At 38.2% G+C, this 19,564-nt stretch overlaps 1 protein-coding gene across 38 annotated transcripts in view; it reads right to left on the reverse strand.

Annotated features, from left to right (window-relative positions):
- The window catches only part of LOC136834094 (heterogeneous nuclear ribonucleoprotein R-like), a 711,768-nt gene that overhangs the window by 161,274 nt on the left and 530,930 nt on the right, over positions 1-19,564 (reverse strand). For all 38 annotated transcript variants that reach the window (XR_010851700.1, XR_010851697.1, XM_067096389.1 and 35 more), the window contains 2 exons: positions 6,750-6,899; positions 6,454-6,596 (listed from right to left, as the gene is read on the reverse strand). Coding sequence is in view for 36 of the 38 variants with exons in the window: in XM_067096389.1 (XP_066952490.1) it covers positions 6,454-6,596; positions 6,750-6,899 (293 nt within the window). In the remaining 2 variants the exon portion in view is untranslated. The remainder of the gene's footprint in view (positions 1-6,453; positions 6,597-6,749; positions 6,900-19,564) is intronic.

Here is a 19,564-nt window from a genome sequence, read left to right on the forward strand (position 1 = left end):
TAAAGGAAGTGGAGGATGAAAGTCAAGGTAAGCAAGGTGAGTGGTGCATAGAATAGGTGGAGTTTTTGGGCCATAAGGTGAGTCTGGGGTACGAAAGGCGGAAAAGTTTGTAGAAAAAGTGAGAAGTTTCCCTTAGCACAGGACCATGCGGGAGTTGTGTGGATTTCTGGGACTGATCGAGTTTCGAAGGAAGTTTGTGGAAGATTGTTTGGGGATTGCAAAGCCATTCTCAGAATGGCCAGGCTGTAAGAAGAGTCCAGTTGTGAGGTGGGATCAAAAAATGGTGAAAGCATTTGAGAAATTGAAAGAGGAAATGGTGAAGGATGTGGACATGGCTTAACCTGACTATAGTGCGGATGCCACTAAGTTGGAAGTGTATACGGATGCGAGTGGAGTGTCGATGGGTGGACGTTTCATGCAGAAACAGTGGTGAATGGAATTGAAAGGGATAGAGTGATAACAAGTGTAAGTAAGGCGTTTAGTTCGGCAGGACGAAAATACTTGATTGTTGAGAGAGAATTGGCTGCGCTGCGATTTTGTGTGATAGCATTGCCAACATTTTTGTATAGAGTAAATTTTGTGGTGCATACGGACCATCAACCTCTAGTGTATCTGCAGAAAATGAAGGGGGTGGATGCTAGAGTTGAGCGGACAGTAGAGGACTTGAGTGACTTTGATTTTATGGTAGAATATATCTCAAGGAAATGGAATATTGTTATGGACATGATGTCTAGACTACCTGGGGAAGGAAAAGAAGAGAAAATGAAAGACACAAGACCAGAGTATCTGCCGGGAGGATTGGTAGTAGCACGTGAAAGTAAGGGGGGGGGGTTGACTCCATGTTTGAAAATGTATGGTATGGATTGAATGATTTGGTAGATGAAGGTTTGAAGGTGTAGGTGCCTGGAAGTGTGAATGAACTGAAGGCGGAGGTGATTGAGGAAGTTTGCAAGAGGCCTGGATGTTTGGGAATGTCAAATGTGGAGTGGTATCGGAAGATTCTGGAGCTATGATGCATCCTGGAGTAGCCCCCTTTTCAAGAGGTTTTGGTGGGGGTGAGTAAGTATAAGGTGATTGTGCCCGTGCACATTGAGGGGTGAGAAACCTATGGTGTATCAACATGAGTGAGTGAAAGAGAGTGAGTGTGAGTTGCACATGCAGTGTTTGAGTGGGGTACACTATTACTGGATTGTAGAGAAAAAAAAGCTATGAAAGGAAGTGTAAGAAGGAGGAAAACGTTGAAGAGAGAACGTCAGAGTTGTTGGAAGTGGAAGATGATAGCAAGGAGGTAAGTGAAGGATCTTTGGTTGGAGGAAGAGACAAGCGTGTGTACATAAGAGGGGGAATATAATGATTGTGGGAGCAGATCTCAGTGGCGGACACTACTGTGGTTTGGTTGACACAGAAGCGCAAATGTCGTTGGTAAATGTGTGTGTGATTAAGGATGTTGAGGGAGTAAATTGGAAAATTAAAAAAAGTGGTGAATGTGTCAATAAGAGGTATAGCAGAAAGAGCAGTGAATGTGTCAGTAAGAAGTCTAGCAGGAAGATCGGTTAGATGCGAGGTTGAAGGTAAAGTTGTGAGAGTATTGTTTTTTGTTTGGGATGGATTTCTTGAGGAAGAATGGATTAGTAGTGGATGCTGGGAAAGGAGTTCTGCTGAAAGATGAGGTTGTGATAGGGAAAATAAGATGGCCTTTGTTGTTGAGTAAATGGATATGGTTTGCAGAGATTTGTCATGTGTGAAAGAGTGGTGCATTTTGCAAGAGGATGGGAGAGTTGATGTATGTTCCAGTGTTCTCGATGAGTGGAGCAGTAGGGATGTGTATGTTAGTCCATGAGAAATATGGACATATGGGGAGGTTTACGTTAGTCGAGTGTATGAAAGAGCGAATGTTTTCCTCATATTTGAGGAAAATTTGTAAGGATGTGGTGGTTACGTGTGAGGAATGTCAGATGGGTAAATGTCAGAGTGTATGCCAGCCCACCTGTTTTGAAGATGAGTATGAAAGAACCATCTGAGTTAGTGGCACTTGATTGTGTAACTTTGCCAGTAACTACAAGAAGAAATGTGGGAGTGGTTGGTATGGTAGATCACAAGAGTAAGTTTGTAAATTGTGCAGTAGTGTAGAATAAAACTAGTGAGAATGTTGCAAGAATGGTCAGCATGGTCCTGTTGCCTGTATGTGTGAGGAAGCCAGTATGAATGTTGAGAGCGCGGGGTATCGAGCATGTAGTAACAACTCCATACATGTCGAGTGCTGAACGAACTATAAAAAGACTGAGTGAGATGTTATGAATGTTGACTGATAGAGAGAATGAATGGGATTTGTTGTCAGGAAGAGTGGTAGCAATGTACAATTGGTCAGCACATAAAAGTACTGGCATGCCTTCGAGTGAATATGTGATGAATTATGAGACATGTGAGAGCGAGGTTGGATTTGAATGAAGAAGAGCAGGATGTGTGGAGGGAGGCAAATGAAAGGTTTGAGAGCTTCAGAGTGGGGGATAAGGTGTTGAAGGAAGTGGCTGAGAATAGAAGATTGGCAGTGAGTGAGATGTGTGAAAAGTATGAAGGTTTGTATTTAGTGAAAATTGTTTGGTCAAAGGTGTTGAACTAAATGTTAGAAGGTAGGAATGAAGAACGAAATGTAAAGGTAATAAGAGCACATTATGATCAGTTGAAAAGATAGAGAGAATCACTGAAATGCATAATGGAGCAACCCATTAGGAAGTTGTTAAGGGAGAAGAAAAAGGAGAATGAAGATAGAAAGATATAAATTGGGGAGATAAACAGCTAGTGTTGGTGCAATGAAAGAGAAGGTCTAAAGGGAGAAGTAGAAAGAATAAGGGTACATTTGCTAGGTTGTTTGGAGAGTATGAGTGATGGGTTGTTTGATTTTGAGGGGTTTGTGAAGTCTAGGTTGTTTGGAGAGTATGAGTGATGGGTTATTTGATTTTGAGGGGTTTGTGAAGTCACTAAGTGTGAGGAGTGGAAGTACACTTGTGGTGTTGTTGGGTGGATGTACGAATAAGGGTGAAATTGATTTTGAGGGATTTGATTGGGATGTGGAAGGAGTGAACTTGGTAAGTACAAGGAATGTGGATGAGGATACGTAAGATTTGGGTGTATAGGAAACACACCAAGTCATGAGAAAGGCGGTACATAGAGTGTGTGCGAGTTTCCTTTGAGTGAAATTGTTGAAAGAGTAAGAGTGGGAGAGTTTCCTTTACTGTAGCAAGGGGTTGTGGTGGTGTCTCAAAAGTGGGCTTGTGTGATGAAATTTGTGTTTTTTTCATTACATTTATTTTGTATGTCTGTTAGTATGCAACTGAATATTTATATATTTTTTTTACTCACAGTTTGCTTGAGTGTGTTAGGGTTGAGTGACTGGGCTCCCCTTTGCCTAATACAGAGGGCAAGAAATAAAAAAAAAAAGCACAAAAACATTCTGAAGAGACAATTAGAAGAGCAGTTGCAAATAGAGGAAGAGATAAGGCAGAGGAGTGAGAACATTGGGAGAAAATGCAAAGCTGCCAGATTGCAGAAACAAAAGCACTTTGTCAGGCCGCACTTCTCCTGTTCCTTTGTACAAAAGGTGTCACTCTAGACACACTTTCAGCAAAGAAAGTTTAACAGCAGTTGTAACAACAAAACTAGGTGTTGATCTCTCCAGTAGGAAGAAGGTTATTGATGTGAAGTAATAATGGCTGATGTTGAGCAAGATAACTCCCACTCTGAAGAAGTCCCGAGACCATAGCTGGGAGAAACTATACTATTAAGATTGATACATTAGGTGAAGGTTCTTTTGATAGTTATGGGAAAACTAAAAAAAATTAGGTTAAGGTTCTTTTGATAGTTGAGGGAGATCTATACATAGTACTAAGATTGATAAATTAGGTTAAGGATCTTTTGACAGTTGTGGGAAAACTATAGTATTAAGATTGAAGTTGGGATAAGTTTTGGTGAACTATAGTGTTAGGTTCTGTACGTTAAGTTAATAAATTAAATTAAGAAATGTCAGAGTTTTAAAAGCCCTATGATGGATGGTTGGCCTTCACCTGTTACGAAGGAGAAATGGAGAGGGAATCCAAAGAAGGGCTGCGGATCATCTTGCAAGGAGGGGCCACGAAGTCCTTCTTCCTCTAATGCCTCTGTGGAATGAAATGAGCAGACGACGAAGATGAATGAGAAGACAACACCATGGAAGACAGAGATCTACAATGTCTCTTCTTTGATTTTTTCTATTGGAGCAGCTCATCTTCTTTAGAGCTGCACCTTCGACTCTCCACTAGATCTTGAACAAAAGAGTCGGGAGGAGTAGACGTAAAAGGCCCAGGAACGGGAACCGATGGTAGAGGCAAGGCTGATGATGGTACAGTGTGGGCCAAGGATGTTGTGGCCACCGTTGCTGTAGAGACTGACATGGTGCATACACTGGGAGAGAGGAAGATAAGAGGTGGGACAGTAGGGCCCACAAGGTGGGGCTCCCCTGGTAGGCCAAATGAAGGCCAGAATCCATCCTGAAACAACCGTATAAGTGGGAGCTGCCTCCCTCCTCAAGGGGAGGGGGGAGGGGAGGGGAGGGGAGCACCTCCCCCCAAAATATGGACAGCTAATCAATCATGAAATCTCCTTCTTGTGAAGGAGAAACAGAACAAAAAGGAACGGCAGCATCAGACGCCACTGGAGGCACAAAGCCTTCCCATGACAGAACAGCCGATTTCCTCTTATATCTCTTCTTCCTACCAAAATGCTTCTATTGCTCCAGAGACCAATCACAACACTGACCAGGGGTTAGTTACACCGCAATCATTTGATCCGCACCTACTACAAGTCAAATGAGGATCAATATTGTGAGAGGCTAGATAACAAAAACAAGGGTTATCAGCTACCTAAGGCCAATTCCTCTGATGCCTAGCCTTCTTAGATGAATCATGGGTTTGCATCTCAAATGCAAAGACACATGAAACAACATACATATATTCACGAATATATTAACATACATATATATTCACAAATATATGACATACATAAACAAAAAACCAGACCGCCAAGGCGAAGAATGAACAGGAAGTGTAAAAAATTGGCTTCTAAGCTAGAAAGGGCAGCGCTTGTCTTGCATGAAGACTGTTTGAGAGAGAACTCATGCATCACAGTGTATGTGAAGGGGAGACGGGTCAGGCTCTGCTTGCCCTCTCTCCCCACTGGCTAACACGCTCATGCTACCAACCTTGTTCTATCTTTAAACTGGATCCAACTTGCACTTTGAGATTTTCCCCATACATCAAGACCAAAGGTTTGTATGTTATGAAAAATACAAATTGATTAAAAATTTGTAATTTTTTTCATTGTATTAACCAGGTAATTTACCTAGGTGTGCTATAGAAAAAAAAACCATGACTATTGTATGTGTGTATTTTTTGGGGGGGAGGAAAAAAAAAAAAAAATGGGGGGGAGTGTAAGATACACCCTGTATTCGCGGGGGATGCATAGTGCCCCCCCCCCAACAAATAGCTAAAATCCGCGAATAATTAAAACCCCTCTGAAAACACCTAAAACTGCCTATTTTGATAGAAAAAAAAAAAAAAAATGCTTATACCCGAGTCTTTTAATAGTTTTATCACAAAAAGTGCATTTAGTCATGAAAATTATATAAAAATACAATAATTTGTGAATATTTCTCAGTGAAAAATACCGCGAATGGGCAAATTTCCGCGAATATTGGGTAGATACCTTCCGTAGAGAAATCCATGAATACGCGAGTCCGCGAACACGGGGGTTTGCTGTATTACACCTACATAAGTTATTTTGGGGATTTTTTATGCCACTGTATTGAACAAGTAATCACCTGCAAAATGAAACAACACTGAACAGTCTACCTTGAAAATTGTCGGAAACATGTGTCTGAACAAATAAAGACATGAACATTTTTACGCTTACCGCTCGAGTCACTGCCACTGCCCACAGACATAATTGTTTATAAGTCAAAAGCAAAAGGGTTAACATTTGAATTGATGCCCAGCTTATTAAATAAATCACCATTACACCGAACTGAGACTTAGAAATTTCCTTCACTTTAGTTGCAAAGGAAAACTCTACATAACTAAACTTAAAATCTGAATGCATCTGAATTCCCAAAAAGGGAGAAGAAAGATGTGGAATACCAACTGAAGGTACAGGCATGATTAGTGGGAGCATTCTTTTACTAGTGTAGGTTAGTGCAACTAATGATTACTGGGGTTGACAATAAACTAATTTAAATGTCAATGTATACATATGGAAGCCTACTGACAATGTTCCAATTTGTAAAAAAAAAAAAAAAAAAAAAAAAAAAAAAAAAAAAACCATAGCAAACGAACACTTGGAGTGGGTAATTTATACTTTTTTCATTTCCCTTGCAGTATGAAACTTAAAAAAGAAGTCTTACAGTTGTAATTCAATGCCACTTACCCTCTCTGTGCCAACATCTGCATTAGCCTCTTTTCTCTGTTGCGTAAGACCTCTTCTTTTTTCTTTTTATCTGATGGTGGTTTTGCAAGGCTTATTTCCATGCTAGCACCACCTAGGTCCTTTCCTTGTAATGCATCCATTGCCTAAGTGAATATAGAAAATAAAAGGGCTTGTAATGCAACTGACTGGGAAAGGAAGGGGAAGTTATACCAATAGCCTTTCAAAAGATTTCACATATAACTACATCTGTAGCATTACAAAAATTATGCTATCATGCAAGTTATCTTTTTTCTTACCTTTACAGCTTCATCTCGTTCTTCAAAATGTACAAATGCATAATCTTTTATTTTTTTCACTCTTTCCACTTTTCCAAACTCCTCAAATCTTTCTTTCAACATTTCTTCTGTAGTCATTTGGGTAAGGTTTCTGACATACAACACTTTAACCTGAAAAAAAGTTAGGGTAACTTAGTTGAGAGAGAAAAAAAAAAAAAAAAAAAAAAAAAACTACTACTACTACTACTACTCCTAACAAGCAAGATGCTGACATTCTTTGTAATACCAAGACAGTTATAATGGTACAGCCATCAACCAGTACATGAGAATTTTTCATCCAATAATAATAATAATAATAATAAGGATATGAAGGGGTTGTCGAGTTTGGCTGCTGGGAACAGGATGTTTTTATCAGATATAAAATTCTGGACAGCACGTTTTTATTTGATAATAATTTCTGTATACTTGTTGATGGCTGTGCTATGGGTAGCATTATTGGACCTAGCTTTGCTAATGCATTTCCTCCCTAATATGAAAACAGCTGTCATAATGAATGCCAGGGTGACTTTAAACACCTTTTACATAGAAGGTATGTAGATGACATTTTCGTATTATTCCAAAGCCCAAGGTTTGTGTAGATATTCTTGTAGTATTTGAATCCTAAACACTCAAACATAAAGTTCATGAGTGAATTAGAAATTAACATTTTCTTTATTATTATTCAGAAGATGAACCCTATTCATATGAAACAAGCCCACAGAGGCCACTGATTTGAGATTCAAGCTTCCAAAGAATATGGTGTTCATTCAAAGGAAGTAACAGAAGGTAATAGGAAATACGGAAGTTGTTAGAAAATCAGATAAATTAACAAATAATATATAAAAACTTAAGAAAAGCATTGAAATACATATTGAATTGTGTTAGGGAAGTGCTGCATTGCATCTTTGCTTGAATGTCTGAAGTTCCAACTGCATGACACCCTCTGGGAGGCTGTTCCACAGTCCAATGGTGTGAAGAATAAAGGTCCTCTCAAACTGAGAAGTTCAACAGCAAGGCACATTTACTACATATTGGTGCTGCTATTCAGCAAATCTGGTTGGTCTCAGCAGAAAAAGGGGATCATGGATCAATTGTGAATGTGAAAAATCTGTCAAAATAAAACTTATGAAAAAGCGACAAACAAGAGACCATCCGCTGATGGTCCTAGCCATAACTGCTACTATTATGAAACAGACACCTACCACCACGCACCACTCTATCTAAGAGAGATAAATCTCTGACAGAAGCAGACATCCACACCAGACAACAGTATTCTAGTAAAGGGAGGACAAATGACCTACAACAGGTTGCATTCATTTTATTACTGTTATAAATATATGAGGCCTTACGAACAGTAATATCAATAATCAGTGGAATGGTTTAGGTTTAACAAAACCATTCACATAAAACTACCATCCATGCCAATGTACTTACACCTCCACAAATAGGAAAAATGATCAGTAAACTAACGCCCCTATCAGAAGAAACCCAAACAGTAGTGTCTTTGCAAAAGTATCCTTTTTTTTAATGTTATATATTCATAACCACAGTTTCAATATATGAAACCCTCTCAGGAAACTAGTTCTGAAATCTTACCTGCGGGTCTTGTTATTTTTAAGATGAGATTTCAGTTGACCTTCATTTGAGTGTCATCCATAAACATAACTGTGATATTGTAATAAATCATATATTGGAAAAAGTGGGAGGTATTACAGGAAAAGATTGATCACTGGCAGTTCTCCAAGAACTGGTAATTACAAGACAAGACCACCTCATTCAGCCATCAAGGTTCTCTCGAAAAGTAACCAAATATTCTGAGAAGAGTTTCCCACTGAATTCAAATTTACATTCTTTTACACAAATTGTAACTTGTGGGCTTGGAAAATTGTATATCCAGCTGCCTGTTCTCTAATATATCCACTAAAAACCTCCGCAAACCGTCAATAGGTACCATTGTGAATAATGAAGTCACATCAAAACTCACTAGCCTGGATTCACTATTAAGCTGCACATTTAGTTTATCAACTAAACATTGTTCTTTATATCAGCATTAGAGATGGACCAACCAATGGGTTAAGAAATCCACAGTTTAGCAAAATACCTAATGAATTTTCTTAACCTATTACATATGACTTTGGGTAAATTCTTGTGGAATTTTCCACTTTGGTAAAATTTATTGGACCTGATAAACAGGGAAAGGTATCACAGCTGGGACCGAGTTCATATCCGAAGCTGATAGTGGGAACTGTGGTAGGATCATCAACTACCTGATAATGCCTGGACCTGAGAGATATCAAAATTTTTAAGTCAAGGGTGGAACTGCTGTTCTGGGCTGTGCCATGGATTCCAGGGGTGGTCTGGCTCTGGGGATGGGACTCTCAGCATTCTGTCTAGCTTGCCCATATTATGATTAGGGCAGGGATGATTGTATTCTTGTAATACTCTCAATCCCAACAAGTGGGTTTGGCTTACACTTGGGCCACTCTAATTATGTTGTGCCATTCCCTGTGGAGTAGGGTTGGGGGTGGACATTTGGGAGTTGGCTTCTACTGGTGCCTTTGCTGTTAGAATAAACTCCATGAAAAGCTGATACAGTGGACCCCACTAGATCGAGGTTCAGCATTCATGGTTTTTTCTGTGAAACTCACTCCAAATATACCAAGGGAAAATTTATGCATATGTAACATGTATCTTTTTTTTATATGATAAATAACCGATTTACTAATTTTCAAGTACAGTAGAACCCCGGTCCTTGACCATACCAGAACTCGACATAATCAGATTTCAACACGAAATGTCAAGTAAATTTTGCGTCGGAGCTCGAACAACAAACCGGAATCCGACTCAATGAATCGTATGATGTTTGTAAAAAGAAGTTTCAGTCGGCCGCCGCTAGTTGGTGTTGTTGGTGGCGTTCTTCCCACGCGTATTTAAAAGTGTTTAAAGCCCACACACACACACACACACACTGATGCTGTTGTTTGGAGAAGTACACGCTTGTACAGGTCCTTTTTTTTTTTTTTTTTTTTCTGCACTGAATTTTCATCCAATCATGGGTCCCAATACGTTAGGGTATCATAACATTTATTGAAAGATGTTTTACAGTGATTTTGTACACTATTCCAGTAGACTCTATATGAAATTTACCATAAATACTGAACATAAACGTTTATGTAATTAGTACCGTGATACGCCACCAGGGTGGCGCTTTGGTTTGTTTACATCCGCCCATGCCACAAGCTGCCAAGTGCCGACGTAACTTTGGAAATTTTTCTCAACTTTATGACAACAGACATACAGTAATTCGGCTTATTTTTAATACTGTATTATTAACTCTTAAATGCTGAGCCTCTATTTACAAAAGTGTCTGACGTATGCCGGTGGCGTTCAAGAGTTAGCGGCGAAGCGGAAAAAGTTTTTAAAAAAATCACAGCATGCTAGTTTTTAAGATTAAGAATTCATTTTTGGCTCCTTTTTTTGTCATTGCCTGAAGTTTAGTATGCAACCATCAGAAATGAACAAAAATATCATTATCATATATAAATATTGGAATCTATGACCGCGAAAAAAAATTTCATATATAATTGTACACAAATCGCGCTGTGAGCAAAACGGTTAAGCCAACGAGTTATTATTTTTTTTTTTGTATTGTACACTAAATTGCGATGATTTTGGTAAATAACAAATTTCAAAACGATCAAAGCAACACAGAAAATATCACAAAATGATGCATGAATTCATAATGAGTGGACGTAAAAAATTTTTTTTCAAAAATTCACCATAAATCGAAATATTGTGCTAGAGACTTCCCGTTTGTTGCAAAATGAAAGAAATTGATTGAATATTACTAGACTGTAAGTGTTTTAGCTTACAATTGCAGTTTTTGACCATTTCGGTCGAGTTAAAGTTGACCGAAGGTCGAATTTTTTCTATTTATCGTGATTTATGAAAATATTTCAAAACTGATAAAAGCTACAACCATGAGTTATTTTTTGTTGTATTCTACATGAAATTGCGCACATTTTCATGTATAACACTTTATGTAACGACTAATATAAAACAGTGCAAAACATTACGACATGTGACGAAAGAATTTCCGAGATGTTCGGCTGAGTATACCGCGCGGACGTAAGGAAAAAGTTTTTTTTCAAAAATTCACCATAAATCAAAATATGGTGCTAGAGACTTCCAATTTGTTGCAAATGATTGAATATTACTAGAATGTAAGAGTTTTAGCTTACAATTGCGTTTTTCGACCATTTCGGTCGAGTTAAAGTTGACCGAAGGTTGAAATTTTGGCACTTATCGTGATTTATATGAAAATATTTCAAAACTGATATAAGCTACAACCATGAGTTATTTTTGTTGTATTCTACATGAAATTGCACACATTTTCATATATAAAACTTTATGTAACGACTAATATAAAATGGTGCAAACATTACAACAAAGTGACGAAAGAATTTCCGAGATGTTCGGCCGGGTTACCGCGTGCGGACGTAAGGAAAATTTTTTTTTTTTAAATTCACCATAAATCAAAATATTGTGCTAGAGACTTCCAATTTGTTGCAAAATGAAGGTAAATGATTGAATATTACTAGAATGTAAGAGTTTTAGCTTACAATTGTGTTTTTCGACCATTTCGGTCGAGACAAAGTTGACCAAAGGTTGAAATTTTTTGTAGTCGACGTATGGTACGTCCACTTGTCACCCGACAGACAATTTTAGTCGACTTACGATACGTCCAGTCGGCATTTAAGGGTTAAAAATGATGTTAAGTACTGATATATTTTTACACTATACCCTTATCCGCTTTGGAGAAAAGATCGGCAAGGAAATATACTGCTACAGTAAATTTAAGCTACAAGTTGTAGTTGAAGCTGAGAAAAGAATGTTCAAGCTGCTAATGACTATAAATTATCGTGCATTGGCAACATGGATGAAACTCGATCGCAAATAAAATTGGAAAGTATTTTAATCAAAACTACTGGGCATGAAAGAACACATATTACTGCTGTTTTCACGCCGATAAAAGATAAGTACGAAAAGCTCGTAGTATGATGATGAAATGAAGAGAAAATAGCGAACAGATTTTTTCCCCCCCCCACACAAAACAAACGTACCCCAAACGGCCAGCCGCCAACGTCATCTATTAACGAAAAAAAACGCTAAATTAATTTCACAACGAGACATATTTAAGTTATATTTCGACTTAAAAACACTTCGTATAACGAAAAATATATATATATATATATATGTCCCTTATAAATAAAGTATTTAGAGATTCATTTACACTAACTAGAAGGAATAAATGCCCTCTGAACTATTTGATCGCTATGATCGGAATTTATAATGCAAATGCAATATAAGAATATTTACAGTTGGATACAGTGTAGTAAAGCATAACTTTTTAAAAGATCCATGGAAAAGATGCAATTTCGTTATTTTGATGTTTGTATAATACGGTGTTGTTATGTAAAAATAGAATACAGTATAATGTAGGCTTGGCTACCGTATATGATATACGAAAGTGCAGGCTAGGCCTTGTTTGTTATTCAATTTCTCTTTATACTGACTTATCATGTCAATCTGCATTGAACCTGCAGAATTAGCTGACACTAATAATTACTATACCATATATGTATAAAGTAAACTGTGTAGTGTAGGCTAGGCTACCATATATGTATAGATGGTACTGATTACCCTAGTGTAGGCTAGGCCATATTCGAGTTACGATTTTTTCAACAAACGATGGGTTTTTTGGAACCTAACCCTATCGTAAGTAGGGGAATACCTGTATGCACTCCACTACTGATGTGTTGGTTCGAATGGAATCTTCAATATGTGAAGCTTTTGCTAATAGACAGCATCATGTCACTGTTTTCTTTGATCCTCAGAAGGATTATGATATATGGAGATACGACTTTCTGAGGTGACTTATGAATGCAACCCGAGAGATGATTTACCTCACTTTATCAGGGATTCTTTTTTTTTTTTTTAAATAGGTTATTTCAGGTTTGGGTAGGGGCAATGATGTCAGATACATTCAACCAAGGAGTCCCACAAAAAAGTGTTCTCAGCATAACCTCGTTTGCCTTAGCAATCAATGGGGTATCCAAAATAATTCCCCCAGATGTACAGTAACATACTCTCTTGGTTGATGATCTTTTGATATCTTTTGCAGCAACAAGGATGGCAGTGGCTGAATGATGCCTTCAGCTCTGCTTTGATATTATAGTCAAGTGAGCTGAGAAGAATGGTTTTACGTCTTCAGCTAGCAAAATGATAAGCATGCACTTTTGCCGTATAAAAGGATTCCATCTTGATCCAGATCTGTTCATACATAGGCAGAGAATTCCATGTGTTGCTAAAATAACATTTCTAGGGTTGATTTTTGATAGCAAGCTGACTTGGATCCATCTGAAACATATCTACACAAAATGCCTGAAAGCAATGAATGTGCTGAAAGTTGTGTCCCACACTTTGTAGGGTGCTGACCAAACTCTGGTGTTGAGACTATATAAAGCCTTAGTCTTTTCAAAATTGACTTACGGGTATGAAGTGTACACCTTAGCAAAGCCTACCAGCCTTAAAATGCTAATTAAATTCATCATGGAGGAGTAAGATTGGCTACAGGAGCATTAAGTCATCTCCCAGTGAGAGCATGCTTGTAGTTGCCTCTGGATCTTCATTACCAACATCTAACTGTTTGTAGCTGGTACAGTTTTCACTGGCTCTCTGAGTCCTTCACAAGCATTTGTATCAGAAATTAAAGGCACTAGCAATTCTATGAAAATCACCTCAAGCAATCCCCACCATTTGCTTTTAGAGTAAAACCTGTCAATTCAACATCCCAAGGACGGCGACTCTACCAACTTGGTATTCAATTAGCCCCTGCCTGGAACCTTCCAGAGGTAAAATTTTGTAGATAAAGCAAATATGTCCAATTAGGCAATGAAATCAGTATTTTTACATCATTCCTCTCAACATGATAGCTCCGTTGCAGTTTTAACAGATGGCTCAAGGTCAGATGCTGGTGTCAGCTTTGGAGTAGCCTTCTTGAATGCAGAAAGGAGTGGAAGAGTATCATCAGCTTTTACAGCAGAACTACATGCAACTTAAAGGCCATAAAAGAAATTTTAACTCAGAATGGAAATAGTTTTATTATATACTGTGACTCGAGAAATGTTCTTCAGTCTTTGGATTCTTTTTAACCCTTCACAGTACACCCATTAATTTTAGATATTGGAATGGTTGAAGTTAGTGGAAAGAAGAGATAAAAAAGAAAACTTTTACTTTGCGCCTCCCCATGTTGGGGTTCTTGAGAACGTGCAAGCTGATCAACTTAAGTCAGCAGTCACCTCCCCAGAACCCAGCAGATGCCTACTATCAGGATGTATATCCCTTTGTAGATCAGAAAATGAAAAACCTTTGACATTCCCTTTGGGAAGGAATTGAAATAAAACAAAGGATGCGCAGTATTACATCATCAGTGTCTCTTGGTCATATTCCTACCTACCAAGACAGGAAACAATTGGACACAAAAGACTCACTCATGGGTTCTTTATGTCAGACGAAAATTCTCCACTCCGTGATGACTGTACTGTGCCCTTGACTGCAAGACATTTGCAGGTAGAGTGTCCCAGTCTTAGGAATCGAAGACAGGTTTCTCTCTTGAGGACATGACAAGAGATGGCCATTTTATCCTAGCTATGAATCTTTGGCAGGAATGTAATATACAGCAGCTATATATCTTTGTTGGGAAGGTGGGCCTCCTCAACAAAATTTAATCATCATATACATATACAGTGTGTATATATGGATAGTATATTTGAAAGATATGATTATACAGGTAGTCCCAGAGTTAAGACAAGAGATCCATTCCTTGACTTGTTGTAGGTTGAAATTAAGTGTAAGTTGGAACAATAAGTGATCAGTAGCGTAACGTTGGGTTTTCAGATTTATGTCGGAACCATGGTAATGTTGGGTTTTCAGGTTACGTCGGAACTGCGGTAACATCAGGTTTTTTGTGTTATGTTGGAACCGCATCATAATGTTGGGTTTTTGGTGTTACGTCGGAACCAGATTTTTTATGAATATTTTTGAATACCGTCGTAAAATTGGAATGGCTTAGGTTGAGACTGTTGTAAACTGGGGACTGCCTGTATGTATATATAATCTATATATATATCTTTTTTAGATATTTCTCATATGAAACTCTTTTTAACCTTTTTTTTATGTTTCCTATCTAATTTTCTTACAGCGTCAATAACCTAGATGTTGTGATGCCAATTTTAGTAGCTATAAATCAATCAATCTCTGATGCCAATGTGAAGAACAATGTTGATTTGATAAACCTTCCAGCCTAGTGAGTTTTTATGACTTCATTATTCCAAAAAGTAACTGCTGACATTCTGCTGGAGTTTCTTGTAGTTATGTTAGAGGACAGACAGCTGGATATATAGTTTTCAAAGCACAAGCTAACAAAATTAATTAAAACGTGTACAAGAATCAAAATTTGAATTCAACAAAAAAATTTTCCTCTCAAAATTTTGGTATAGCAGTGGGTAACCCTTCATCCCATGTGTTAAGTAACTTGTAGATAATATCTTTCAAAAGCAAAATATATACAGGCAGTCCCTGGTTATTGGCGGGGGTTCTGTTCCAACAGCGTGACGATAACCGAAAATCGGCGATTTTCGGGGCTTATCGGTGCCGATAACTGGGTATTGGCGCCTCTGTTTGCTATGTATCAGCATCAATACCCAATTACTGGCACCAATAAGCGGGAATCAGCGATTTTCTTCGGTAGACAAGCGCTGTAAAACCAGATCACCAAAAACTGAGCCTGCCGATAACCGGGGAATGCCTGTAGTGTGGTTCAGGTATGTTGTGACAGGTATGGCCAGGAAAGGAAAATGTTAATAAATTCTTGAAATTAAATGAATTAGTACCATCAATAAAATTAACTATGGAAATGGAAAAGGAGTATTGCCTACTCATTTTAGATTGTGATACACAGAACCAGTAGTGCGTACGGACAACCAACCAACGTTTCTTCCTATGTTCATTTTCATTTTGGCACAGCAATAAAGTTGAGAAATCAAGTTTTCAAATCTATTTTTAAAGAACATTATGCACATGTAATCATAAATAAACTGATGAGAAAAAAAGATACGATTAAAAGTATAACCTAAATTGGTACTAAACAACACATTACAAGCACCAAAAGACTTTATGATGGCAAAATGACAAATTTTTAAAGTAATTTGTATTTTTCCTAACACACAAACTTGAAGTCTTTACACATGGGATTAACTTTCAGCGAGCTGGAAATCCAGCTGTTAAACTTTTGCAAAGTGGTTATGGTAACAGCTACTGATGGTATGGGGGGAAGAGGAATTTATTTCTGGTGATAGAAATTCATTTCTTGCTATAATGTGGTTCGGATTCCACAATAAGCTGTAGGTCCTGTTGCTAAGTAATAAGTCTAATCCTTCGGGCCAGCCCTAGGAGAGCTGTTAATCAGCTCAGTGGTCTGGTAAAACTAAGGTATACTTACTCACCACCCACCAAGTTGGTGCGCATTCAATTCTACACAGTTTACCTTCTGGCCCAAGTAATAGAATGAGGGGTGGTGAGAGGTGGGCCCTTTATGTAAAGACCTCAGGCTTGTATGTTATGAAAAATACAAATTACTTTAAAAATTTGTCATTTGTTCCTACACAAATACAAACCCTCGGTCTTTACATATGGCAGACTTACTTTTGGAGGGAGGATTCTGAATAAATCTCGGAACTGACTAGTAGTTTGGCTAACCTGGGTACTCTCTTCCTGTTCATGAAAGAGCAAAGGAAAGAGACCATGTCTCTGATCTACTGAGCAAGAGAGATGTTCAATCATCAGCTTCTGGGCATTTCAAATAAAGGAATGTAATATCCTTGATATGAAAAGGTTTGGATGAACCCAGTGTCAAGACTATAAAGCTAAGAATAATCCCTTACTAGAAAGAAGGAACTATTTGCATCTTGTAATCCAAATAGTTAGATTATAGATAGGATACTCAATCGTCTAGATCACCTGCATGCACAGCCATCCAGCACGTGAAGGCTCGTTCACTGTTCCTCTGCCCACTGGAAGAGGAAGGAAGACAGGAGAAAGGAAGGAAGCCAGTTCCAAACACACCTTCTTGCAGCAGCACACCTTAAGCAAGATGCAACCTGTCCCTCAAGAGCTGGGTGAACTACATGACTTGTTGAGCATCCACCATAGGCTCCAAGGAAAAGGAGTCCAAGGTAAAAGGAAGTGAATGTGATCTGCACGATTACGTTCCATCATAGTACCTGAGCAACAGGTTCTTCCTGAATGCAGTGAACAGACTGATGCCTCTGGCCTAGAAAGATCTGGCCTGAAACATACTGATGTCAACCAGGAAGTTGCGGGGTACGCTTGTTTGATAATCTCACTAGTCAGAGAAATGACATTTTGGATACTGTTTCTAGGCCAGCTCAAAGCCAGTGAATGAGTCATTGGCACTGGGCTGAAAGTCTAGTCTGTATGGAGGCAACAAAGACGTCATACTGTCATTGGAACTAAAGGACCATAGAAGTGGAATGATCCATCTCACAGATCAACTTAGAAACATGTAGAATGGCGAAAAGCGTAAACTTCCAGATGTAAATGGATAGCAAAGATTTCTTGCTTTATTCAAGCGTGTGAGAAGACAGAACAGAACAGCACGAAATTCAGTAAGTCGAGAAAAGAAGGACTACGATCAAGCTTCGTCAGAGGTTGAATGAATTTCCAGAAGTCAAGGTGGCAAGATCAACTGTCCTTATCCCCTGACTTCAGCAAATGAATTGTTGTAATTACATCCAACTTGCTTGGGATGTGTCTGTTGGTCACTGTACTGCAAGTTCTTCTGTCTACTTGTGTACATGCACTGCAATATAGTAGATGAAAAGACACTAGGACCTTTTGTTGACCATGACGCTACCATGGTGTCATTGCTATCACACCAAGGAATGTGTCTTTGGATCCTGAGACTCTTGAAAGCCTAAAAAGAACTGTGCTTAAATTCCAAGAAAGAAAGTGCAGGAGCATACCGCCCTGGTCAATGTTTTAAAAAATGAAAAATCTATGGAGGAGAATAGTGCAACCATGGCACTCCCTTGGTGTCGTTGCTAGCAGAGGAGTGCATATTCAAACCCTAAGAGTCCTGAAACCGCCTTAAAATCCAAATATTCTCTCCCTCTAGGATTGTGGATCAACTGGAAATTGCATCTTCAGCAACTAATGCTTACATCTCCCACTCCTCACAGGGGGAGTGTAACTACATCAAGTCAAAAGAAATGGAGCTCCTAGACACCACTTCTTGATTGAGTAGGAACCAAAAACAAGTTGTTGGAACTTAGTTTGGAGGTGCTGTTAATCTCCCGATGAATCAGGCAGAACGACGGGAAGTTGTAAGCCCAAGACTTGAATCACATGTGCCAAAATTGTCTCCCAGGTACCAACAGCATCTTTTGTTTCTAGGAGGTCACTTATCCAAGTACAGGTAGTGCTTCAGTTACGATAATTCGATTTTGCGATGGGGTTAGCAATTACAGTAAACCCCCCGGTATTTGCGGGGGATCCGTACCACACCCCGCTGCGAATGGCTAAAACCAACATTTAGAACCCTTCTAAAAACACTTAGAACTGCCTATTTTGATAGTTCAAACACACAAAAAAAATAAAAATGCTTGTACAGGTAATATCCTACTTACAATGGGGTTAGGTTGGGAAAAAAAAAAAAAAAAAAAAAAAAAAAAAAAAAAGTTTGTTGGAAAAAAGGTAAGAAATACCAAAGCTTATCTCGAACATAGCCTAGCCTACACTAGGGTATTCGGTACCATGTATACATAATATGGTAGCCTAGTCTACACTATAAAATATACTCTTTTACATACACGGTATAGTAATTATTATCAGCTAATTCTGTAAGTTCATGCAGTGACTTATGATAATTCAATACAAAGAGAAATTGAAAAACAAACAAGAATTAGCTTAGCCTACACTATGGTATATTGTACACATACACGGTAGCGTAGCCTACACTATACTCTATATTTACGTATCTTATTATACAAATGTCAACATAACGAATATGCATCTTTTCCATGGATCTTTTAAAATGTTATGCTTTAATTCACTGTATTCAATAATATTTTATATACTCTTATATTGCTTTTGTATTATAAATTGCAATAATTGCGACCAATGTTTTGGTTTCGAAATGTTTACGGGGTGTTTATTTCGCCACATTTAACTCAGTTCAGAGCGTTTTTATTGCTTCTAGTTAGCGTAAATGAATCTCTAGAGTCTAGATACTTTATTTATAAGGGGCAAGGTTATTTTTCGTTATACAAAGTGTTATTAAGTCGAAAATTACGTCTCGTTATGAAACTAATTTATCTATTATTTTCGTTAATAGATGATGATGGCCGTTTGGGGGCATTTGTTTTGTGTAAAAAAAAATTCAAGATTCCGTTCGCTATTTTCACTTCGATTTCATCATAATACGAGCTTTACGTATTCATCATTTATCGGCGTAAAAATAGCAGTACAGTAATGTGTTCTGTCATGCCCTGTAGTGTTGGTGAAGATACTTTCACTCCCATTTTAACTACAATCGTGTTTCATCCACGTTGCCGATGCACGATAATTTACAATATATGCATTAGCAGCTTGAACATTGTTTTCTCAGCTTCAGCTACAACTTGAAGCTTAAAATTAGCGGCATATTTCCTTGACGG

This window comes from Macrobrachium rosenbergii, chromosome 4 (assembly GCF_040412425.1).
Source record: "Macrobrachium rosenbergii isolate ZJJX-2024 chromosome 4, ASM4041242v1, whole genome shotgun sequence".
Taxonomy (NCBI): domain Eukaryota; kingdom Metazoa; phylum Arthropoda; class Malacostraca; order Decapoda; family Palaemonidae; genus Macrobrachium; species Macrobrachium rosenbergii.